The sequence below is a fragment of the Culex quinquefasciatus genome, chromosome 2, assembly GCF_015732765.1.
Source record: "Culex quinquefasciatus strain JHB chromosome 2, VPISU_Cqui_1.0_pri_paternal, whole genome shotgun sequence".
Taxonomy (NCBI): domain Eukaryota; kingdom Metazoa; phylum Arthropoda; class Insecta; order Diptera; family Culicidae; genus Culex; species Culex quinquefasciatus.
In genome coordinates this window covers 3,797,217-3,823,856 of record NC_051862.1, presented here as the reverse complement: position 1 = coordinate 3,823,856, position 26,640 = coordinate 3,797,217, and the positions used below count along the sequence as shown (strand labels likewise).

The window sequence follows — 26,640 nt, the reverse complement described above, 5'->3', positions numbered from 1 at the left end:
TTTGCTCCGTTGAACCCTGCACCTGTTGCATAATCATCGGTGGCCGGTTTCCGTGGCAATTATCGTCACGTTATGCGTTTAGTTTTGCTGTGTTTCCCCATCCATTCTTCCCATGTTTATGCCTTAATCTGCGCCCGTAATCTTCCTTACAAACGGATCTTCAAATTATGTTTTTTCTTTCCTTCTTTCAGATCGCCACCACGCTCACTCGCTCGGCTCCTTGCAATGTCCGGCGGGAAGCACCGCCGTGAGGAGCAGCCGCAATTACGATGAATAACGCCGCAACCGCCACCATCGGTCGACTGGCCCAACCGTCGTTGGCGCAGTTGGCCACGAGCACGCCAAATGTCGGCACGTCGGAACTCCCGGTAGGCGCCGCCGTCTTTTCCGGTCCCAAAGAGTGCTGGGTGTTGCCTAGCAACCACCCGTTGATGACGCCTAGGTTGGGAACTCGGGAGATTCCTAGCGAGGACGATGAGGATGAGGAGGACGAGGGGGAAGAGGAGATCAGCGATGGGGAGTCCTGTGGGACGGTCAGCGATTACTCCACGGACGAGATTCCGGTGTGGATCAAGGGCGAGCAAAGGTTCATTTCGGGGGTGACGGAGGAGACCACGTGCGCGGATCTGATCGAGGCGTTGATACAGCAGGAGAATTTGGCCGTAGAGGTGGCGGGTACGAGCGTGGAACCTAAGGAGTACTGCATCACGGAACGATGGCGACAGGTCGAGCAGATTCTGGACGGCAAAACGAAAATCTGGCAGATTTGGTCGGCGTGGGGCAAGGCACAGCCGGAGGTAACACATTGATATCTCTAACCTTGATGCATTTTTTTCAACGCCTACTCTGTTGCACGCAGGTCAAGTTCATCCTTCGCCGGTTGGACGGTTCTCACGGGTTGGCGCTGGCGTCGACGTCCGGGTCGGCCCCGAGCGGGTTGAAGGCAACTGCGGCGGCGGCGGGAACCGAGCGTGACAAAGACAGTGGTCGTGGGAGCCCCACGGGAAGCATCAATAGTGCAATAGTGCGCCGGAAGCGACACCGCGCGCACAAATCTTCCTTCGCGTGGATGACTCACGGAACGACGATCCACCCCAAGTCGAGCAAGAACTCGATCGAACGGCTAATGAAGCTGATTCTCGAGCAGGGCGACATCATCCAGCAGCAGCTGACCAAACTGAGGTGAGTTGTGTGTCATTTGGAGAGGAACAATGGGGGTTGATAATGAATGACCCGCGGAGGTGACATTGCGTCGCGGCATGAGATTCTTCTTCTGTTTTTTATTGTTCGGAAGAAGACAGATGAATACAATCGTTGGCACCTTGGTTGATGAATATCTTGTTTAATTGGGTCCATCCAAGACGGCGCGTGGCGTTGAGGGGTGGTGATGACGAGGCGCGCTCAGTAGGCGGTCTGCGTGCGATGACACGACGACGGCGTGCGACGCACCTCAAGGCAAACTAGATCACCACGCTGACACGCGGGGCTGGATTGAAAGATAATAGAATGACCGCTATAAAAATGTGGACTGTTGATTTATTTTAACTGATTAATGCAGTTGGAGGATAAATCGAACTTCGGTGTGGGGGGTTTTCGTGCGCTGCGGGATCGATTTCGATTTGAGGTAAATAGCTTCATCAACGAGGTTAATACCGGAGAAGATTGACAGTTTATAGCTTCGTCACGCTGCGCGTGGGGTTACAAATTGGGTTATTTGAATGCTAAAGGGATTGGATTGCAGGTGACAATAGACCAGTAAAAAATACTGACTTAATCCCACTTTTGACCATTTTAAAGCCATGTCAAGAAAACACTAATTCGATTTTTACTTTTAGGGACCGCGAGTTGCAAATCAGCAAAATCGAAGACGATCGTCACCGGCTTCGAGAGCGCGAGCACGGCAAGAACTACCTCCTGGAAACGTACCTCAAAGGGTTGTCGGAAGCGACCCAAGAGGATGATCCGACCGCGGGTGGCGACAGCGGGATCATTTCGGAAGCCACCACCGCTGCTTCACCGGAGGTTGAATCCTGCCGGGACGCGGAATCTCCGGGGACTTCATCGACCGAGAAGGATGGTGGGTTGAAGGAGCAGATCAGGATGCTCGAGAAAATTGTTCAAATCAACAAGCAGATCGTCAAGGAGGAGGAGAGTGCGGTTAAGCTGTACGATCGGATTAGGCGCTATCAGTTGGACATTCCGAACCAATCGCCGGAGCAGGTTAAGGAGAACCTCACCAAGGTGAACGCTAGCTTGGAAAAGAGTCAAAGTGAGCTGATGGAGGTAGATGAATCTCTGAAGCACTCGGAAATCACTTTAAGAGAGAAGAACCTCCTGCTGAAGCGTTTGGAGGAGGAGCTGGAAGAAGAAGAACATCAAGCTAACGTGATCATGGACTTTTCCCAACCAAACCCGGTCCTCAGCATCAGTCGGATGGGTCCTCCAGCGGAAGCAGCCGGTCCCCTGCACGACCCCCTCCCAACTCACCATCCGAGTTACCCTCTGTACACGATCAACGAACAGCAGCACAGCACCCTCCCCCGGAATCAACGATTCCCAATAACTCCCCAAAGTGCTCCGGCACCGATCACGGTCCACCAGATCAACAAGTTCATCCAGAGCAACAGCAAGCTGGGCAACAACTGCAGCGCCATGCTCGACGACAAAATCTGCCCCAAGAAGCTGTTCAACTCGGCACTGTTCGAGGGACGGGACGGTCCTCCTCCTCTGGGCGATGATCTGGCCTGCATGGGGACGTTAGTTTAAAAGGGGGTTGCTGGTGATTTAGATTTAGGCTAGTTCGAAACGAAACACAAATCAAAGAAATCATTTTGTTTGCTTACCGAAATAAAGGGCTTATCATCATGTTTAGGGTTTAAGGTAAGGACATCACACGCACACACAACACACACACATTCTTATAACCAAACATATCACCTAAGAGTAGACGTTAGGAACGTTGCTAGTTTAACTTGTAAGCTCAATAATTTTGTTTCGTACTCGTAGTTGGTTTGAAGACAAGTTAGAGTAAATATAAAGTGAGTGTTTTTTTTTGTTTTCTTTTTTGTTTGTTTGCTAAGCTAGTCACCGTAAGATTTCAGTGCATTTGTGAAAGATTGTGTTAAATAAATTACGAAAAATTGGTGCTTGAATTAGAGTTCTGCGAAATGGGCTTGTTTCAAAAGAGTTTAATATCATTTTATTATAAATTCTGATGTCGTAAAATTTCTTTTTGTTTCAGCCACTTGTAAATCTGCACTCTGACATGGTGGGCACCACTTATGACCAGGTTTATCTATCGTCTTTCGACTATCGTAGTTTTTTTGATGGAATAATATTTTGCCAAACAAACAATATATAAAAAATATAATCCATAATTATTTCAAACGGCTAGTTAATTTCTCTATTTATTAAATAAATGATTTTTTTTATTTGATTAATTTGTAGAGAGTGCAGAATGATACTTTGATCTCCTCTTTTAATGTTTTGAATATCAGATACACAGTAAAAAATGTGTAAATTTGGAAGGTTGAATATTCTCTCGTTTTAGATGTAATTTTACCTAAATTTTGACTGAAAAAGTGATATTACACCAAAATAGTGGTAAAATTACACATTTTCAGTGGTAAAATTACATATTTTTGTGACATAAAAGATGTACCCCTTCCCAGATGTAATATTATCCTGATTTGTTTTTACTGTGTAGCTAGAAAAGAGTGATTTTAACCTATAATATATTTTCAACGCATGTTTATTATTTTCTATAATGTTGGAATAAATTTCGAAATCTATTCAGATAAGTCAGAAGAGTTCAGTTGCCAGAAAAGTTAAAATTATGATTAGGGCTAGTGATTTTTTGCGATTTCGCGAAAACCGCGTAATCCGTGAAGTTTGCCCTTGGCCGTTTAATTTGTTAAATCCTTGAAATGCCACAAAATTCGAAATAATCAATTTTTAAATTGCTTCCTAGTGTATTTAAACTTTGATTTTTAAATTCAAACAACTCACAAGGTTTTTACCTGGCATTTTGGAAACAGCTTTATACAAAATAGCTTCATGGCAAATTTAGAATTAAATTTATTAATTTATACACAATTTTGAAAAAAAGTGTTAAAAAACGTTAATCAAAACGTCAAAGAATGTACGCAAAGCAAATCGTGTTATTTTATTATAAAATGTCTGCAAAATCTATGAACAAATTGCATTTAACATGGTAAAACATTAAAAAATATAGATTTAAGAAGTTTTTTATTCAATTTAGTTTCATGTTGAATGAATTTGTAGGAATTCGTTTAGAAGCTTAAAAATAAATGTATTTTTTCTCAATTTTTTTGAAGACATTTTCGATAATTGATTTTATTAAATCGTTAATTCCGCTGATGAAAATTGTACACAATTTCATTCATTTAATTTGCCAAAACTGAATCCGTGATTTTTTTGCAATGTTTATGATGTGTCAAATGGTTATATTTTGTACTTGAGTTAGCAGTAGCTTTTCAGTGACTTTTCTGAACACAATTATTCTAAAATACAATTTTTGGCGGTCAATTCAAGCCGATTTAAGGGTACCGCGAAATTGCCGTGAAATGTCAAGGTTTTGTAATTGGCATGCCGCGAAATTTCCAATTTTTTGTCTTGAAAAATCACTAGCCCTATTTTTTTCTTTAAAACATAGAATTTCTGAAAACTAATGATTGCAAACTGACTTTACTGCTGTATAGTGCATTTTCTATGCTTTTTGGCATTGGAATGTTGAAATTCTGGTCTGTTTTTTGAATTTTATATTTGTTTTATTTATACATCATTTGACTAAAATTAATTCAAAAAATATTCAACAGCGATAACATTCCTCTTTGTCTAATTTAGGTTTATTTGGAATAAATATTATCAAACAAATGATGTTCAGTACAGCATAAAGTTTTTATTTGCAAAGTAAATCGTTTAAACCTGGATTTTTTAAGTACCACTAGCCAACCTTTTGTAAAAGGTATGCAATCCCATTTGAAACCGAGGTTTGTTTTTAATTGAAATTTTTGTCGAGGGACACAAATTTCAGAATTGATTGGTAACCTCCAAAATCTTAAAAACTAAAAAAAAAAAACAATTTTAAATACTAGCTACAAATTATTTCTTTTTCCATCTTTTAAAAACTGTCCATTTTGCTTTACTCAAAAAACGAATACAATTTTGTTAAAAAAATAAGCACGTAAACTTAATTGGTTCAAATGACGAAAAAATAATCTTAAAATAAATAAATGACAAACAAGAACATCAAATCAACGATAAATATATATAAACTGCTTCAATGAAATACTTTGTATGACATTGTTTGTTTCCGTCTCTTGAGTGTACGTATTTTTGCTTATTTATATTTTGATCATTGTAAGAACAAAATCTGGCAATAAAACCGAAGCTACCAAAACACCAAATAAACAATTGCGTTTTTTTTCTGCGTATTTAATTTATTTAATGAATCGACTAATTGTCACAATTTTCCAACCGGGTTAACCTACCACCCCCTCTCCACCGGCTTTGTCAATTTCTCCCAGCTTTAACATCGTAATTAATTTCATAATTTGTGTTTTTCTTTCAAAATTCATGTTTCAATCAAAGCATGCCTGTCGGGAAAGCCAAACATGGAAAATTTGCACATTCACACCTCACCACCACAATTACCCATAGGTGAGTAGGTGGCTTTACCACGGCCTGCTTTGACCGCGGGATTTGGTTTGTGCGAGCTCTAGGATTTCCCCCCGCCAGCGCAAAGCAAAAATGAAAATCACAAAATGATATTATTTCAAAATCCACCCCCAGCTCACGCGCTTGTGGTGAGGGGCGAGTGAATTCATTATTTAAAACAAATTTTCAAACGCGCCCGCTCGGTGCAAATTAATGTTAATCTCATACATAAACCCACCGTCGTCGTCGTCGTCATCGTTGTTCCCGCCAACACCGCTGGACCAATGAACCCGGAACGTCACCGGTGAAAACCCGTTTCACCTTAGGTGGCCAGCAGCACTGCCAGCACTAGTCGTGGGGGGGACAATAATTGTATTCATGCTCCGCGAGAATTCACCAGAGTGCACGTAATTTATTCAGGACCCATGTTCACACCGAGGCACACACATACAAATACACGAACGGGTGCACACAATCACACGTGGGCAACATCAGCATCCAAGCATGCCACGTGGTTGCTCAGAGAGAGGCACAAAACGTTTAATAGATGGGAAATGCGAACGAGATAAATGTTATTAATTTAGATTTGCATTTATAATCGCGCGGCTAGTTTAACACCGAAGCAGGCCATGCCATCGTTGGTGTTGTAGGGTAATTGTACTAAAAAAATTTTTAAAAATAGAAAAAATAACTCAGAACATAACAAATCAGCTACAAGTGTTTTTTCAATCCTAAAGAATATAAAATAACTATTATTTAAATTTTTGAATTCTACCTTGAATTCCAACACAATTTATGATTCATATTACCCCAATGTGGATGGGTGAACTTTTTTCACACATGCAAATGCTGTTGCTTTCAGCGCGTCATCGTCGTGGAGCATCGTGTCGTTGACTTTTTCCGGTTCCGGGAAGGACAGTGGGAATGGGTGCCGTTGGTTCGAAGGATTCATTTGCCATTGGAAAAAGGGTTGAATTTCAGAAAGGTTCCTTTTTTGGTGGATGCAAAGTAAAAACAATGCATTTTTTATTCGAAAAAAAAAACAGAAAATTGTGGATTTCTAAATAATAAAGTTATTGAAATTGTAAATTGTGTCAAAACTAATCGAGGAATTCTTCATGGAATAAGCAATGTTTTTTTTGAATAAAATATATTTCTATATTAGAACAATTCTCTACAAAACTAGTATTTTTAACATTTCAATTTTTTGATTTTTTTTGGGTTCCTTTCATATGGCCAGAGAAGCCATTTTGCTTCTTCAGGTTATCCTTATAATTTTCTACAAATATGTGATATCTGACAACTGTACTCCAAAAGAACTTATTATATCTTAATTATCAACCAATATAACCGAAATGAATTGAAAAAAAAATCAATAGAGGGCAATAAATCTATTACCATACATGCTTTTTTATGAAGTTAAGTTTTTTGAATATTTTTTATAACTTAATTTTTAATGTAAATTATAATTTCCAATCAAAAATACTTTAGTCAAATGTCGATAAGCACCGTTTCAAGTTACAGCCCATTTTTTTTTAATACCCAATATTGTTGGTACGGCCTGTGGTTGCTTATATTTGGCCATGGAAGAAAAACAGAAAAAAAAAAAATTCTTTGTGATTGGACAAAGCCATTTAATCACCGTTATCTCGAGAACCAATGGTTCATTTTCCAATATTTAAATTTTATTTTTTTTTTTGAAATTTTCTGCTCATTACAATTTTTTTTGAAATTTAATAATCCAGCCCATCAATTTGAAATGTGTTGAAAAAGTCTTTTAGCCCTTTTAAAAAAATCTTGCCTTTAAATTTCAATATTTTTAATATTGAAGAGTATCAAATTTCACAAAAGTTTTTTTTACAATCATAGAATTTGTAAATATTGATTTCATCAATTTTGAATAAAACAAAATATTAAATTCCTTAAAAACCCTTATTTTGAATAGGATTGAATAATTAGAATTTAATTATTGATTTTTGCACTGTAACTTGGATTTCACGCGCACTTTTCTCTCGCACTCGCACAAATTAGTGCGAAGTCCAGGTTAGTGGGAATTGCGCAACACAGCAATAAGTTTTATTAGTGAATATCTTACAATATTTTTGGAAGTTATCGACATTGCATCCAATATTTGTAGAATTAAATCTATTCAATGTTTTTCTTGTTTTCAGACGGATTTATGTCTAGAAATTTGTTGAAAATCAATTTGCAAACAATTTTCAATTTTAATAAAGTATTGGAAACGAGAACTCTAAAATTTAAAGAATATCTATGATTTGATAATTTAGCTTGTTTCATGTGAATTTGCCAATGTTTTTTTTAGGAAAAGTAGGGGAACAGCATCTAATTCCAGCGTGCCTCTAATGTTGCTATATCAGCACTTTGACATTCAATTACAGCTAATTAAAAGCTTTTACAACAGAAAGCGAATGATAAATAGCTCAATAAGAAGTGAGCAAGCAAGTTTCTATCAAAAGTTTTGCAAAAATAGTTGTTTAAATAATAAAAAATCAGCAAATTTGGAAGATTAGGAGCGCGTGATCAACCTGTCAAAAAATACGAGAATTTCCCCTAGTATCACTAATCAGAAAAATTGATATTTATCATTTCCCTACATTCTATTGCACCTGTGTTCAAAGATAAATCAAGAAACTGTTGTTAGTTTTTCGTATCTTATAAAATTTTAATCAATCTTTTTTTTCATTTTGTAGAAATTTTATTGTTAAACTAAATTTCATCTATAAAAAAGTAGTTATGAAGCTGTGTGTTAAATAAATTAAGCAATATTTTTAAATTATTGCGTAAAATCTAAATTTTAATTCAACCCTTTTCCATTCTCAATGATGAATATTTCCACCGTCTATTTCACAGCAGTAATTTCCGCCCAAAACAAACAGACATCCAACGAAAGCGAAAGGACCTCTTTCGCTGTCCTTCGGATCCGTTTTCCTTCTCCGCAGCAGATTCCCACATTGTGTGTCCACTGTCCGGCGCCGTCTGGGATGGCCAGGAAAACCAGCAACGACCTGCGGCAAGAAACAAGAAAGCCAATCAGATCAAAATTTTTAATCCGATTTAACCCAATCGTCGTCGCGCCACCGTCGGGACAAATATAAATTATTCTGCTCCTTTTTTTGGGTTGAGCATTATTTTAAGCAGAATTTCGAGCAGCAATTTAATTTTCAAAATTAAGACAAGGTTAGCGGCGGTGAAAATCATGCAATAACTGCAAAGTCAAACAGAAGTGCATTGTTAGTTTTTTCTTCTGGAGAAGCAAAACTAGACAAACAATTTGCAAGCAAGCTGACTTACTCCACTTCTCGCCGGATTTCCTTCGCTCCGACAGCAGACGAATTCTTCCGGTTGGGTGAAGGCACATTTTCGAAAATCGCTTTTACGCTCTCCCCGCCCAAAACCGACCAAATATTGACATTTGTCGAGTGCTGCTGCTCGATTTTGCCCGCAAATGCCAATATTTGCCCGGCCAACAATCCAACAGCTCGGATAAAAAAACGAGCTTTCCATCACACTAAAACCCACACACAATCGAAATTTTGATTCATTTGCTCGTTTTCTGGGGGGGGTTTTCCCAGGGAAAATCGGCTAGTCACACACTCGTCGGGATCATTGCCGATGCTAATCACGTACTTTTGCGGCATTTTGCAACTTTTTCGTCGTTTTTTTCCGTTTTTCCTCCTCGTCAGTTAGTGCTGACTGAAGTTTTTATTTGGCATCAACAGAATGAGAGCGCCAGAAAAAAAAGTACAATTTCAAGCACATCAGACAAGAATCCGTTGAAAAACTTGAAGCTTTTTGGGTGGGAAGTTGGGAAATCAAGCCCGTACAATCAAAGCAAGCCTTTCCAGAGGAAATTTAAGTCAAAACACAGTTTACGTCAGGATTCTTGTTTTGGTCTGCTCCACGATTTGGGGAAAATAAATCCAAGGAGGCTGTGTTTACCACGTTTACGATTCGTTTATTTCGAGCCCGGCCCAAACTGTGAACGCGGAAGGGGTAATTTCTCTCGAAATTCGTTAAGATTCAGTGGGAGCGATGGAGTTGGAAAGTTTTTCGCCAACAGTGACGAAAGACAAGCCTTTGTGGAGGGAAAGAGTGAATTACTTTTGAAGGTTTTTGGGACTTGGCTCGAAAGCGTACTTGTTTATTGCCTTTTTGATTGAAGTTGAAGATGTTTATGAGAGAGTTTGAGGTTGTTTAAAGCAACAATGACGAAATGTCGAATTAAAATGATATTTGATAATTTTGAAGCATATCTTCGATATATTTTTTTTACAACTTTTACTACTTACTACTTTTTTCAATAATTTGAAAACGAAAAATTTAAATTAGGATTTTTTGTATAAAAGGTCAAATAAACAATTTTTTTATTACTTTGCTTAATAGGCTAATGTACTAAATGGACGTAATATTAAACGATTTATACTTTGGAAATGTTAGTCTTGATTCTAAAATGTTCCAAATATTGTTTTCGAAAAAATCATAAAATTTAACAAGTGTTTCATTTTGCAACATTTCTGGTTTCTTTTTTTCTGGTTCAATGCCTTTTAGGCATTTTTATTGGAAATTTACTGACTTTTACGAAAAATAACTTCTTCTGGAATGGATATCACTATTTTAAAAAAACTTCAAAAACGGGTTTTTTCAGTAACAAGTAAGCTCCAAGTCGCTATATTTTTAAATTGGTGCGCAGAAAAATAATAATTGCTGAAAATTAAATTTTCATAGAATAAAACTTTTACAGTTGATTGGAAACTATTTCAAATATATTTTATAACATTTATTTGTGTATTTGTAATGGGACCATCCATGGGGGAATCTGTTGCCCCCCCCCCCCTCGTGGACAATTGTCCATACAAAAAAAACTTTTTTGTATGGATCGTGGACAATCGCCATACCCCCCCCCCCCCTGAAGTGTCCACGTGGTTTATGGATGGTCCCAATCAAATTGGGCACATTCAGACTTTTGGAAAAATATGAATTTTGGGACCACAGATTGGAAAACATACATGCAAGTTCAGGAGAAAAAATATTTCCGTAAATTCTTTGATTGTTTGTTAATAACCGGTAGTTGCATAGCTGCAATAATGAATGAAGCATTTTGAAAGTTGGGCTTGGAATTTGTAATTTAGTTTTTTTCTAAATTTGTTTGCTCCTCCTCACTTGACCTTGACCAGAGCTGAGGGACAAAAACTTTAAATAAAAAATTTACCAGCCATACTAAAAGTTGCGGTTTTCCCCCTAAAACATTGAAAAATAATAAAGAATTTAAAAATACAATTTATGGGGAATATATTTTCTGCGAAAAATAGTAATAAAAAACAGAATTTGTTCTATTTAATTGTTTATAAATACCCCAGATATGAGGTGGTTTCAAAAACACCCAAAAAGCTAAAAATCTTATTTTTTTTATTGAACTATTTTACAGTTTGGGAAATGGTGCACTTTTTTGTTGGTTTGTGTTTGCTCTACTCAAAAAAATCAAATGTACTCAAACATTGTGCAGCAATAAACAACTGTTGCAATTCGACTCTGATGACGCTAATAAAAATCAACTTTTTCAGGAATAATAGCGAAAAATATCACTGAGTGCGGTGCCTGTGTGGACGCGCAGTCCTGTTTTTTCGTGTTATTTTCCGTCTCTTTTGTGTCGCTGTTCGAGTGCATGGGGTGATTGGCTATTATAATTAAATAATGGCATCAGTAGTGCGGTGCCTGTGTGGACGCGCAGTTCTGTTTTTTTTTCGTGTTATTTTCCGTCTCTTTTGTGTCGCTGTTCGAGTGCATGGGGTGATTGGCTATTATAATTAAATAATGGCATCAGTAGTGTGGTGCTTTTCGGGACGCGCAATTCTGTTTTTTTACCTTCTTTTTTTTCATTGTTTTTTTCCACTCGCGTTCGTTGGCCGATGAGTTTTTTTTTGTGTTATAGTTTTCTATAAAAACGTACCTATTTTTTTTTGAGACTGCAAGTCGTATTGCTGGATTAAGCCCTTTCTATATCATTTCAATAATCATTTCAATAAATGAAGCCCTTCCTACATCACCGTTGATCGGAAGGCACGCCGACGGAGAATTTCTGGAGAATCGCGGTCGAATTAATACTATATTTAAATCCCTAGATAGCTATCTTTCCGCAGCCGGCTGCCTAAGATTTTTAAAATTTCAACCGATAAACAAAGAGCTTATGGTCGCATCACCTACCACAGTGAATCCTGACCTCATACCCATCTTACTAACCCCTCAAAACTCATGTGATACTTTGTCGGAGACGCAGTCGATTTGGCGGTCCCATCACTCAAGTATCGGACTAACATTCCCATCCACTTCCCCGTGTCTTACCTCTGGTCGTGGCCGGCGTCGGTATTGATCAGCATGATAGGCGCTATTTGTTGTTTTTCGAACATCTTTGGGGGACTGGATTGTCGAAAAAAAAATGGACTTTCTTTCACATGAATTGATAACATGGAGGTAAAAACTAGTTTTGTAATTACAGAATTTAAAGTAAACAACAGTCCAGGATAGGAATAAATAATAGAAAGCTGTATAAAGTTAAAATTTTTCACAAATGCATCAAGACAATACCATTTTGATTTTAGATTTTTTTCCCAACACTATTTAAAAATTTCCAAAAAAATAAGGAGGCAAAAACATATTGCTAACAATTAATTTTTTATAAAGATAATTTTTTTTTTTTTTACAAACTTTGACTTTTTGACTTTTTGTAAGATAAAAAATATAATTTTACTAAGAAAATGTGTAATATAATATCTTGAATTGAGTAATTTTACATTTTCAACATAAACAAAGGATAAATGCCAACGGGGAAGAAGTTATAATCATTTATCCAATTTTTAAACATCCAAATTAAAACTTTTTTAATCATGTAGATATTTTTTCCTATACTGTGTGCATTATCAGCCTACTGCAATCGCTGAGATTCAGTTAAAATCCAAGTCAATAACTTTGCCATAATCACAGCCCAGTAATAGCAATAAACATATTATAATAAAAAAAATCAACCAACTCATGCAGTTCAAACTACGCTAAACCCCTTTCCCTATCAAAAAATTAAACTCGCCCGCTGAAATTGCCTTTGTGCAGCGCCATTGACAGTGCATGCAATGCAACACACTCTCCCGGCCGCCAAAGTACATTTTATTGGACAGATTTTCCAATTTTACGGACCAACGATTTTTACGCCTGTGCACTTCGCGTGTCCTTTCGCCTAGAACCACGCGCCGCGCCAATCCCGGACCCGACGCGAGGTGGGACACTTTATCCTGGCTCATTTCTCTTCCCGATCCCGACAGCACCCCGTTTTGGGGATCGATTCTGACCCCCGTCAGGTTTCCCGCCACCACCGCCAAAAATCCGTTGTTAAAGCTGTTGTTGTTTTTATGCACGTGGACCGTCCTTAATTCACCGGTTCTTTATCATCGTGGCCTACGTGGGGGTAGGGGGGGTGGGATCACGTGGTGGGACGATAGTTGCCCAACTCTGGATGAAGTTTTGCCGTTTTTTTTGCTACCTCACCATCGGAATTTGCGCCAGGACTAAGCGGAGAGGAAGGTAACAGTTTTGCAAGATTTATGTTCGGGGACAAATCTGCTACGCTATCATTTTCCGTTCAAGTTTTGTCATAACCCCGGTTGGGCCCTTAGGATTTGGAGGGGATGCCACGTTCTGCAACTTTTTAGCTTGTTTGGTGGAAGCAGTTGTGTTGGTCTGATGTGCCTAGAACAATGTTGTATTATTTGAATAAGTTCAACATGGAAAACTTGTTAGTTTTATTACCTGTTCATTTTCTTTTATTATTGAGTTTTTTAACACAATCATTCAACATTGTTTTTTTTTCTCATTTGTTTAAAGGCTAAAATTCATAAGCGATGATTTGTTAACATATGCATAAATATTCAAATCAAAAAGCGGATACACCATAAAGTATAAAACCAAACGGAAGGATTAATCTGGAGTTGTAAAGTCAAACAGTCCAGCTGAGCAAAAGTGCTCATGCTCCAAAAAGCACGAGGAAAAAATGTATCAAACAAGTAGTTTTCAACAGGAGAAAGAGGCAAAAAATACACGTTCCAAATGTGTGTAAATTTGTGAAAAATTCCACCACTTCCCTTTTGTGAGCCATCCCCTACTTTGCATACCCAAAAGGCAGAAATGTTTTAATTTTAAATTCATACGAGAAGAACCGAATTTGTTCCTATAAAAACTGAGTAAGCGATTTTCCCCTCCCATTTTCCCTCGGTGTCCACCCAACGCTCCAAGCACTTCTCGTGGCCAACTGTGACGACGACGACGACGATTTTTATGTTTTATGTGCCACCTTCGCCGGCGACTTTCCTTTCGTTTTGCAAAATCCTCATTATCATAACAGCCTCACACACGAACTCAAACAATGGCCTGCTTGATGTGTTTTTCCGCCCAGCCCACTTTGACCGCAAATCGTTTCCACCCTCACTCCTAAACAAGTAGCCTAAAATTATGCAACCCATTTCTCTGAACGCCATCGCGCGGTTTGCTCTTTGCGAATGTTTGTTTGTTTGTTTGGGTTATGGGCCATATATGTGTGTGTACGTACGTGTGTGTGTGAGTGTGTGAGAGTGTTAAGGGTTAGCAGGAAAAGCGCCTCCTGTGAGTGATTCGAACCGCCCCAGCTTTAGCTGAAATAAAAACATAAAATTATGCCAGATAACTTTAAAATGATGTTTTTATTATTTTTTTTCTGACGGGAAATTTTGAGGTGGTAGTGGTGGTGGTGAGGAGGAGAAAGTTTTTCCGTGAGGATTGCATAATGTGGATTCCATCAGGCCGCACCGTTGTGGTGGGGATAAGAGAAAAGGAGGGGGAAAAAAGGGAAAGAAGTTTTCACTCATATTCAACTTTTATATTTCATCAGCAAGTGCACCCAAAGGCATCATCGTTGAGGACGAAAAAGAAGGAGAAGACTCGACATGTGATGTATGTGTGTGTACGTGTGACTATGGTGGTGGGAAAGTTCATGTTCAAGTTAAAAAGTTTACCTTTTGATCATTCCGGCCGGTTTGTTTGGTGTGGCACAGCACCAGTGGCTGCAATTAGGGAAATTGTGGGATGGATCAAGGGAGGGAGGGTGGAGGAGAGGTTGGAAAGTGACGGAAGTTTGCTTCGTAGTTTAAATTTTATTCAAATTTTTACACAAACAGCTGCGAGGATCAACTAATGATGGTAATTTCTTCGGGTGAGCCTCGGTGACCTGTCTGTGGGTTGACAGGAAGAAGAAACTGCTGACGATGTTAGTTCTTTGGAGAAAGTTTCTACTTGAAATGGGACTCAAGTTGTGGTAGCAAGAAAATTAAATTCACAATTTGATCTTTAAAAGACTCATTGAGAACTTGCATTTGGAATTATCCAAGTAATTTTGGATTAACATGCACCAAGAATTATTTTCTAGACATTCACAGTTTTTTTTGGTATAAAACGTTATTCATGCATTTAGAAAAAAAGCTGTATTGTATCATTAAAGTTATCAACTCTTATGTTTATTTATTATTTGTTGTATCAAATTTTCAATTTTTTCACTTTTCGCTTCATTTTCACTTTATTAGAGTTTTTCAAAAAACTCAAATTTTCACGATTTGCAATATAATTTTTGTAAGCATTTTCACTTTTACTAGAGTTTTTAATAAAAATTCTACTCAAATTTCCATCATGTACATGCGATATGGATATCAGTATTAGCGAGATTCAATAAGGGAGAGTGGGGAGACTTGATCCCCGGGGACACTTGATCCCAAGCCTGTATCTCGTCAGCTTGTGGGTAAAACAATTAACTTTTTTCCAGAAAGTTGTGCGAAATTAACTAAAACTCATTGTGAAAACAAAGAAAAAAATTAAAAAATGTTTAGATTTAGTTACACACATTTTTCTAAAACGAGCTGCAAAAAACTTCCAAGGGTCCTTTTTTTTGTTTTGATATGTATATAAAACACTCAAAAATTATTCACAAAAATATTTTTTATACATGAATTGTTTGATAAACTTATCAACTCCAAAACTCCGCATTTGATGTTAAATTTATCGTCATACTATTTTTACAATCAATTGTTTAAAAAAATGCGTTTAGGTGGACTTGATCCCTGCATTTTTACAGTCACTGGAATCAGCTTCAAGATTAATTAATTGGGCTGGGTTTTCGTACATAGTTTCCATTAGTATACTGCCCATGATCGCATAAATGTCCCATATGCATTTTCGTCACTTTTGAGTTTTTGATGCAGTTTGGTTCAAAATCGTGTGCTCTTTCAAAAGAGCCTATAACATCCAGTACTTTGTTCTAGAAATCAGGAAGAAATCCAGTTTTTTTTGTGAAAACTTAACACGTAGCCTTATGTATGGGACAAACTTGTTTAGCGTTTTTCTCAGCTTGCTGTTTATGCATATGGGACATTTATGCGAACATGGGCAGTATAGTTGTACATAACTTACTGCAGTTAGAACCTTTTTTCAAAAGTTTTGTAAACAAAAATTTCCAGCTTTTGTAAACATGCTTAATTTTGGTCTAAAAAATAATATTTTAAGTTTTTAAATATTTTACATACAAAATTGTTATATTTTGAACACAAACGTACAGGTTTTATGTGAAATTGCTGTAACTTATAGAAAATTTAAAGTTTGGATGAATAAGAAACATTTTGCTTAAGATTTCTTCCAAAAAAAAGAACAAAAATTTTCGTAATCTAAGTATCAAATGAAGTGAATTTTAGTATGCATTTTCACTTTATAATGATTTTCTGAAAATCTCTAATTTTCACAAATTAGGCCGTTGCAAATATTTTTCAAAGTTTATGTCGCCCCCCCTTCAAAATCGGCCCGAAAAATCAGCGGGAAATTACGGGAGCGAATGACCCGCAGGGTTAAAGTTCCCCTAATAAAATCAACAACAACAACAACAATCAGCGGGAAAAGAATATTTTTTTCAAAATACTTTAAAATTTTAACGAAAATATAGACGTAATCGACTGAAAACAATTTGAAATGCATTTTCCTGGGTTTGAAATCATATTAAGCATGTTTGGGATCAAATGAAAATATTTAGAATTTTTGTGAAATTCCGATGTACAGTACAGTACAGTTTTTTTTCGGACTAAAAAAAATCTCGTTAATACTTAAATATTTTGGGAACTAATAATTGCAAAACATTTGGGCAGGTGTATTTTGCATTTTGAAAAACTTTTTCCATTGAAATGTTGAAATTAAGGCTTGTTATTCCAAATTTTACATTTTTCGAAAAAAAATTAAGTTCATAATTTGCCATATTTGTATCAATTTTTGATTGATGAAATATTTTTTTGTAAAAAAAATAAATTTTCGCGGAATACGGAATGCATTTTCAATAAATTCAACTGTTTTTGTAAAATACTCAAATTTCACAAATTACCGTATATTTTAAAAATCACCAAAACTTCTATAATTTGCAATATATGGGTATCACACGAAGCGAAATTTTGCATGTATTTTCACTTTTTTTTGTAAAATACTTAAATTTACTGATAATATCGTATTTTTTTATTGAAATTTTAGTACTTTTTATAAATAAGGCCGTTGCAAATATTTGTAAAAGTTTATGTCGCCCCCCCCCCTCCTTCAAAGTTGGCCTGAATAATCAGGGGGCAAAAAAATATTTTTTCGAAAAACTTCAAAATTTTAATGAAACTTAAAGTTTAATTTACTAAAAATCAGAGATCGTTTTTGAAGTTTGAAAATTCATATTTAGCATGTTATAATCATATTTAGCATGTTTGAACTCCTTTGAAAACATTTTAAATTTTCATGAAAGTCAGTCCCACGAAAAAGTGTTTTTTTTGCGAAAAAAGAAAATTCCGTCAATACCTCGATATTTTTAAAACTAATGATTGGAAGGCAACCTGACGCCTGTAAAATGCATTTTAAAACACTGTTTTCATCCAAATGTTGAAACCTAGGCTTGTAATTTCAATTTTTATATTTTTACATTTTTTTTGCCTCCCCTCCACCCTCGACTTTGGTCAGAGCCGAGGGACATAAACTTCAAAAAATATTTGCAACGGCCTAACAAAACAAAAAAAAAATTCTGGGAAGGGAAAATTCATGAAAATTTCACTTAATTTTTAATTATATTGTAAATCATGGAAATTCGAGTATTTTTAAAGAAAAAGGTAAATTTTAGAAATATGTTGGAAATGAGTTTTCGTACGTTATCGTCGATAAGGTTATTGCCGATTGAATTGAAAATAACCCAGTTTTACTTAAATACTATTTGTTGTGCATAATTTGGCTCTCAAATTATTATCAAGGTTACAATATCAAGACATCATCTCATAATAGCAAAGAGATCGTTTTGAAGTCTATTCAAAACCAATTTCAGACTTATTGAAAAAAGTGAAAATAATGATTAATTTTTCTTGACATTTAATTTATGGGTGATTTGGGTTACAATTACGCACATTATTTCATTCCGTGATAGTGAATTCTGCCTTTTAAATTAAAAAAATCTTCAAAAAATTAAATTAAAAAATTTCAGAAATACTTTTCTTTTGGGATGGAAATTGTGTTGTGAAATTTACTCTTAAATCAGAAAAGAAATTTAATATAAAAAGTGCATAAATTTTTCATGAAACTGATGTGCAATCAAATTAAGGTTGTTTTAAACTCAAATAAACCAAAAATAATTCGCATTCTAAGCAAATCGATTCAATCCCAGTGAAAACATTATTACGAGGAATCGAACCTTTCATTGGAGGAAAAACTCATCCCTCCATCAGTTCCGTTATTACTCCCCAGCCAAAATCCAATCAACTGAATGTGGGTATTATAAAGCGGCTCAATCGACTCAAAGAGAGCTCCGATCCATTTCGCAGATATGATCCATTCAGGTCCTCTTTTTGTGTGTGTTTGTTGCTTTTTCTTTTGGAGGGACAATCAAATCATGATACCTGTATCATTTTCCTCAACTTTTCCCTTTTTCAAAGAGACAGGTCAAATATTTATTTCTTGTTTGCGCTCGCGTCGGGGAAAAACTGAAAAGTTTCCTGTTTTTTTTCTCGTCCTCAAACGCCCCTTCATAACGCGCGCCGTCGGTCGAAGAAGGAGAAACTTTTTAATAATATTTGTTAAAGTTTTTCCTGCTTACTTGGCAGCTCTTCGAGCTGGGCTGTCCCTTGATTGCTGCCGCGCGGTGATTTTTCGGGAAAACTACTCTCCTGATGGCGGAGATGGAGGTCTAATTTAAAGTAACTTCAAATTGGTTGGATTCCAAAATCTGGTTTTGAAAACTAACGAGAAAAGCATTGCAATTGATTTTTTCCCTTCTCTCTTCAGAGAAACTTCCTCTCACGAAAATCAAATCAAATATAAATGGTAATAACAATAATTTGAGATTATAACTTTTTTTTTGCACTCGCGAGTTGTAAAGAGAAGTTTATTTCCTCCATCACCACACCACCGCGTCCACGGCGGCGGGGCAAGTAACCTTATTATTTCCTTCCCACAGCATTTTCCAACCGAAAAGTAATGGCGAAAAGATTTTCAACTCCTGAGGCGAATAAATTGTGGTTTACGTGGATGGGTGGCACAGCATCTTTCCCGCCGACATCATCATCGTCATCAACTCGACAAACTGGCGCGAAATGAGAGACGGAGAGAAGGAGAGAGGGAGAGAGGAAGAAGTGCTCCCAAATCAGCACGTTTAATTTGTCTGATAAATTTCGCTTAGTAAGCTCAACTTTATGATACCCACCTTTTTTTCTCACCCACCCACTTATTCACTTGATTTGGTGGTGGATTGGAGAGGGGTGAGGGAAATGAGTGTGGTGTGGGTGGTTTTTAAAGTTTTCTTTTCCTTGGCCCGCGGTACGCGGCCTCGAAGAATTGTTCAATTGAACGGAAAAGTGGTGGAAGAAGGAAGTTTTTAATAGTAAATTTGTGAAGTAGTTACACAGATTGAGATCTTGAGAAGTTATTATTTGATGCACATTTTTCATCATGGGAACTCCCTAAATAAACGAATAGTCATCAATATTTAAAAAATGTTTTCTACAAAAACTAAAAAAAATACTATGTTTTGTAGATCAGTTCTGGTTGAAGCCAAAAAAGTCAATTTGGCTAAATACAGTAAATATCTCATTTAAGGCTAACATTTTTTTTTAATATATTTTATATAACGTTTTTTAAATCTGACTTTGAATGTAAACTTTGAGAAATTCAATTGGAAGAAGAATACCGACAGCCGCTCGTAGCTTGCCTAAATAAATAAATTCAAAACAGAAATCTTCTATTTTCAACCAATACAGTTTAACATTCTCTCTAAATTATTAAAATTAAACTAAAGTTCGTGTGTTTTGACTTTTACTGCTAATGATTTTGATATATGTTTTTTAGCTCTCAAGATTTTTTGAGGAACTTCTGTTCTTCGAAGTACTGTACCTACATTTCGTAAATCAATTGATTTCTTTTCTATTTTCCTAGTATTTTTATATGAAATAATCTCAATTCTTCAATCGTTATCTTTAACATAGTCAAGGACATAGCAAAACATTAGCAATGTCATATTAATCAAAACAAACTGCTGCTGTATAATTTGAAAAACTCTGGTCGATCATAATTATGTTGAAAAAACGGAGGTTCTATTAGGTCAGGTTGCAGATTATCCAATTTATCTTAATTCAAATGTGGTTTAAAAAATATTGTAATATCACATCTGGGAAAAGTGATTGAATTTGTGTAAAAAATAATAATTTTGCATCAGGAATTGGGGAAATTTTCATCAGTTTCTGTTTAATTTCACCTTTTTACATAAAATTCAGCCAATCAAATTTTCAATCATCCAAAATGCTAATTTTTTACTGTGTACATATTTAAAAAGTTTTATTTGACGGTTGAATATTCTTTAATTTAGATGTAATTTTACAACAATTTGTGTAGAATAAGTACACAGTAAAAAATGTGTAAACTTGGAGAGTGTCAAAATGGACCGTTTAAATTACCACATTTATGATGTTATATTTCCACAATTTAGGTGTAACATTGAAAAATAAGTCAAGTTAAACATTTGTATTTGTTTATTAGCATGATTTTTTAAACTGTGTAGTATCACACATGAACAGATTTTCAGAATTCTCTACAAAGTCAGGTTTTTGTTGTTGTATTTTTTCAATTGGCTCAAACTTTGTGGGGGCCTTCTCTGTGACCAAAGAAGAGCGTTCTCTCAGATTTCGGTCATTCGATTTTTTTTGTATTTTTTAATCCGACTGAAACTTTTTTGGTGCCTTCGGGATGCCTAAAGAAGCCATTTTGCATCATTAGTTTGTCCATTTAATTTTCCATACAAATTTGGCAGCTGTCCCTACAAAAATGATGTATGAAAATTCAAAAATCTGTATCTTTTGAAGGAATTTTTTGATCGATTTCATGTCTTCGACAAAGTTGTAGGTATGGATAAGGACTAAACTGAAAAAAATGATACACGGTAAAAAAATTTGGTGATTTTTTATTTCATTTTTTGTCACTAAGACTTGATTAGCAAAAAAATACTATTTTCATTTTTGGATATGTTTTAGGGGACATAAAATGCCAACTTTTCAGAAATTTTCAGGTTGTGCAAAAAATCTATGGACGAGTTATACATTTTTTAATCAATACTGATTTAAAAAAAATCGAAATATTGGTCGCAAAAATTTTTCAACTTCATTTTTCGATGTAAAATCAAATTTGCAATCATAAAGTATTTTAGTTATATTTTTATAAAGTGCACCGTTTTCAAGTTAAAGACATTTCAATATTACGCCCTTATAAAATGTTAGTCTTGGTTTAAAAATTTTGAAATTTTTTGTTTAATTGGTTCACCCATACTAGTCTTCATACAATGTTGGCAACTGTTCATACAAAAATGAACAAATAATTTGCCGCCTTGATACGATCTTTTGAAAAAAAATAAGAAAAAAAAAATTCATGTTGATTTTAGTTTTAAATGTTAACTCGAATTTGCAATCGAAAACTACTTAACAATTTTTTTATAAAGTGTACCATTTTCAAGATATAGCCACTAAAGTTTAACTTGACTGTTATTTCAAATGCGCAAACATTCAATATTTCGTTCTTTTCAAAATGTTAGTCTTGAAAATGATTCCAATACTTCAGAAATGTTTAATTTCACTATTTGGTAAATAGATTTTTTGTGAACAAAGTTAAATTAAAAATCAGAAAAAAAAACAAATTTTCAGTCTGCCTTTTTTCTGAATGGTCATCAATATCTACAACTTTGCCAAAGACATCTAATCGATCCAAAAATTCCCTCAAAAGCTACAGATTTTCATATATTTTTGTACATTTTGTGTTGCCAAAATTGTATGGAGACTTGTATGTGTGAACCAATGGCACAAAATGCAGGAAGAACCCCGCAAAATTTTAACCAAATCAATAAATATAAATAAAATTTCTGGTTTTGGTGGAGAATTGCTGAGATTTAAATCTACACATTTTTTCTGTCACAAAATCTGTCAACATTCCAAAATGTAAAATTTACATTTTTTTTTACTTTATGGTTATTTTTTCAATTATTATTTAAGTTAGATTAGCTAGGGTAACTTTACAATATATTACCCTTTTTCTGACAAAAAAAACTGTCAATGTTCATACCATATAACCATATTTTTTATGTTTTACTTAAGAAACGTCAGCTCAATTCTGATTAGCAATGAATATAAATGCTGAAGTAAACGATACAGATTTTTTTAAACAAATTTTTCAAAAACTTGTTTTTATTTTTAGATTGCTTAGTTATGCCGTCGTAAGTTTAGTTCATCGGATTTTTCAGGATCATTTTTAACAATTGAATCATTGTCGAAATCGATGAAAGTTTAAATAAATGATAAATAACTGAAATTAGAAATTTGTTACATAATCGGCCGACTTCATAAGATTCTTATTTTGCCTTTTAAATGTTGTTTGATCTTTTTTGGGACCTTTATTTTGACCAAAGAAGACATTTTGCATCATTAGAGTCAAATTGTAGGTTTTAAAGGAGCGTATTTAAAAAGAAAAAATACAGATTTACAATTTGAATCTGCCATCTTTCAAAAGTTGTTTTTTTATCAACACACAAAAGTGAATTCTCAAAATAAGTACATAGTTTTGTGTTTTAATTTTGGTGAAATTTTTAGGTACAAAAAGGTAATTTTTGAACCTTAAGAAACAAAAGCCATAAATTTAGTCACCAAATTATCTTGAACTATTTTTTGGTTGACATGAATAGTTTCAAATTCCAGTGATTTATAATTATTGTATACAAAAAATAAACATATAGATTTGGTAAGATCTGCTTTTTTCACATCAGTCTGCCACATTCTTCGTACATCTCCTTGCTTGTTTAAAGAAACTTCAAACGGTTTGAAATCAGCACCAACCCAAAAGCGTGCAGGTTACATCTCCAATCGAACGGATAAATTTGTAATTCCAAATGCAAACCTGGTTCGCAACAATCAGCCCAACCTCCTTGCACACAAACCGTTTGATGATGCAATTCAGGAGGCTACAACACTCTCTCCCCCAAATCAGTCACAAAGCAGTCAACTATGTGTGGTGTCCCTATATGTGTGATTGTATGTGTGTGTGTTTATACTGCCTGCAATCAAGGGCTTTCGAATGTGGTTTCCGTTTCTTCTTGCTCCTCGTCGTCGTCGCATTCATCTCAAATCCCACTGCATCGGCATCTGCAAACAGCATCCAGCATCATCATTTGGTCCTTTTCGTCCTTGCCGTCGTCGTCGTCTCGTATGTCAACTGCTCTAATGCGCTTCCTGCAACCTACTCTTAATTCAGCAGCAATGCCTCCACCGCTCTCCTGCTTAACCCCAGTGACCCCCCCACTAAAGAAGGGGTCCTGTTTAGTTTGGAGCAATATAGTTTGAAGAGTGCAACAAAATCTCAAAAGAACGAGCGTTTGAAAAAAATGGCCGCTTGTTAGCTTCTGCCACGTCGTCGGGTAAATAACGGACGGGAAGGAAGATAAAAAATAAAACGTTGTTTACAGCCTCGGAATTCGGAATCAGGTTGGGCCATTTTTTTTAGGTCCTCTTTTTTAAGAGAAGGAAAAAACGTACAAAATTGAACTCATGCACTAGCGGATAAGAAGAGAGCGAAAAAAAAAAACTGGGATATAAATCAGACCGAAAATCTTTATCTGGTCCAGCGACGGCGAATTGGATTTGGTTCAGGAAAAAGGACAATTTTCTCGCTGCCCTCTGCCTTATTCAGTACACACCGGGTCAAGTGTCTCCCCCTGTGGGTGAGTGAGTGTGTAAAATTAAATTTATTGACATGTTTCTGAAGCAGCAAAAGAACCCCCCTCGAGAAAGGTTCAATCTCCAAGGCAAGCCTCTTCAGGTGATAGCGATCTGATCTTGTGCTAGAGAAAGAGAGGGCAGAAAGCCATTAAAGGATGTCCTGTCCCATGGCCTACTCTGCTGCTGCTGTTGCTACTCTGTAGTAAGGAGAGATAACAAGAGTCAGCGGATCGACACGCACGATGGCCTTTCGATTTATACTGAGCTTCCACCACTTGAGAGTTCAATCCAAGTGGGCTGCGACCATCGCTACCGGCGGCGCGGGGCTTAGTGATGAAGAAGGTTGACCATTTTCTTGGTTTTCTTTTGAAAAGGGGCTGTGAGAATGGAATATTTGCATGTTTTCAAAATTCATTGTTTGACAAAAAAATATCATATGCTTTTTGAACGATTAAAAATTGGGAGAGCAATAACTAATGATTCTGATTTTGAAATTTTTTTTTTCTGTTATCCAACCAAGTTTCAAAACTTCAACTTCATTTCAAAACTATTGTTTTGTGAGTAAGCATAATTTTCTATTGCTGTAAACCATTTTTGTACTACCCATTTATTTTTTGATTTTATTTTTTTGCCATGTCAAGGAAGACATTTTGAGCAACTTTTGTTCTGTCAACAACGTAACTTTGCATGTTTTATGTTTTTCTTCTATTCTTTGTTTTTTTTATATCTGCATTTATCTTGTTTAGTTTTTGTATATTTTTGTTAGCTTATTCCTATAATCATAATTAGAGGGTGACGATTCTCGAGATTTTCAATTTCCCGGGAATCGAGAGTTGATTTTTGCCATTTCCCGGGAATTCCCGGGACCCGGGTTTTTTTTTTTAACTAGCCAAATAACTTAAAAAGAAAAAGAAAAAAAACTTTCTTTTTATTGAATTCAGATACAATTAATTCATACTAATCCAATGAACGTAAGTTTAAGAAACCTCATTATTTTGAGGAACTATTTCTACATTTTGTTTTTTCCCTCAATCTACAAATACAAAATCGTTTCTTGAGCCTTTTTGGGATTCGAATTGCAGTTTAAAGTGTTTACGAATCATCATTCGCACTGATTGATTTTTCAAAAGTTGAACAAAAAACAAAAAATTTAAGTTGATTTTTTCCTTCTTAACGGTGCACATCAACCAGAGCTTTTGCACCCAGATTTTTGTTACAGACATTTTAGTATCTTCAAAACTACGGGTACCTTCGAAATATTTTTTTATTCATCCCCTAAAGTATTGTCCACAAAGCAATTTACAACAAAGTTAGATTAATTTTACAATCCCGTTATTGCAGGATTGGGTTCGTAAGTTTGACAATTTTGGAATAAGAAGACAACAACTTCCTTCGTTGCTGTGCACCCTTAAGGTCAACTGTAAATGTTCAAAATTAGCGGACTTAGTGTCCGCTTACAAAGAATGCCTGATTTTTATTCCCAAAATATAATTTAATATGCAAAACACAAAATGACTTATTGGCATCAAAAAAGATAATTACCTCGATAAAGCGAAATTGACTTACTTAAAATTTAAAAAAATAGAATATGAGTGTGCTATAATAGAATATGAAATATGCTCGAGAGAGAATATGGAAATAAAACTTATCTTGAAAAGGCTTTTCCCTCTTAGAAATAATAAATATTTTATTTATGGTGTGAAACTGCTAATTATGCTTCAAGGTTAATTTTTGGTTCCACATTTTTTGGTTACACTCAATTACAGTTATTGGAATTTTTGAAAAGTTAAGAAGCATTGATCAATTCAAACTTGAAAATAGAACATTGAACATCCAATATTCTAAACAATTTCGAATTTTGCAAAAGTTTTTCTGATTAGTTTATTAATTTTGGTACGATATTTATGAGTATAAAATTTCCCGGGAGTCTCGACTAAATTTCCCGGGAATCGAGAGGACAAAAAATGGCCGATTTCCCGGGAATTTTTTCCCGGGAATTCCCGCTCGTCACCCTCTAATCATAATCTTTTGGTCATCTGATGATTTCCATATTTTTCAGTCACTTTTTGTTAATTTTTACAGTTTTACACATGTTTTGAAGTAAAATTCAATCATTTTAGTCGCAGCAAATTACATCACAACATAATCTGGTATGTAACAGAAACTATTGCATACTACTTTGTTGTAAATCAAATGTTGAAAATTTTAGTCAAAGTTGACCCCAAAAAAATGAACATTGGCAAATTCACACAGAACATGTCAAATAAACCAAATCCTTATTTTTCTAAACAAATAAGAACTCTTCTGTCCAAGATTGTCTGAAAATCTAAAATTGGTTGATACAGTCTAGACCTGATTATCCAAAGCCTCGATTATTCGAAGTTCGATTATCTGAAAGTTTGTATGAGACATCAATTTGTGGAATCACGAAAACAATTGTTTTGTATTGTCGTATTTTCTTTTTTTTTCTTCAAAATTGATTTCTGCGATCTCATTTTTTTATATTTTATTTTGGTCATTTTGGTCATTTTGGTTATTTTGGTTATTTTGGTTATTTTGGTTATTTTGGTCATTTTGGTCATTTTGGTTATTTTGGTCATTTTGGTCATTTTGGTCATTTTGGTCATTTTGG

At 35.5% G+C, this 26,640-nt stretch overlaps 1 protein-coding gene across 6 annotated transcripts in view; it reads left to right on the top strand.

Moving 5' to 3' along the window:
* Positions 1-3,242, top strand: part of LOC6043293 (ras association domain-containing protein 10) — a 39,930-nt gene extending 36,688 nt beyond the window's left edge. For all 6 annotated transcript variants that reach the window (XM_038256737.1, XM_038256736.1, XM_038256734.1 and 3 more), the window contains 3 exons: positions 192-797; positions 860-1,182; positions 1,836-3,242. In XM_038256737.1, coding sequence (XP_038112665.1) covers positions 270-797; positions 860-1,182; positions 1,836-2,766 — 1,782 coding nt within the window. In that variant the 5' untranslated portion in view covers positions 192-269 and the 3' untranslated portion in view covers positions 2,767-3,242. The remainder of the gene's footprint in view (positions 1-191; positions 798-859; positions 1,183-1,835) is intronic.
* The last annotated feature ends 23,398 nt before the right edge of the window (positions 3,243-26,640 follow it).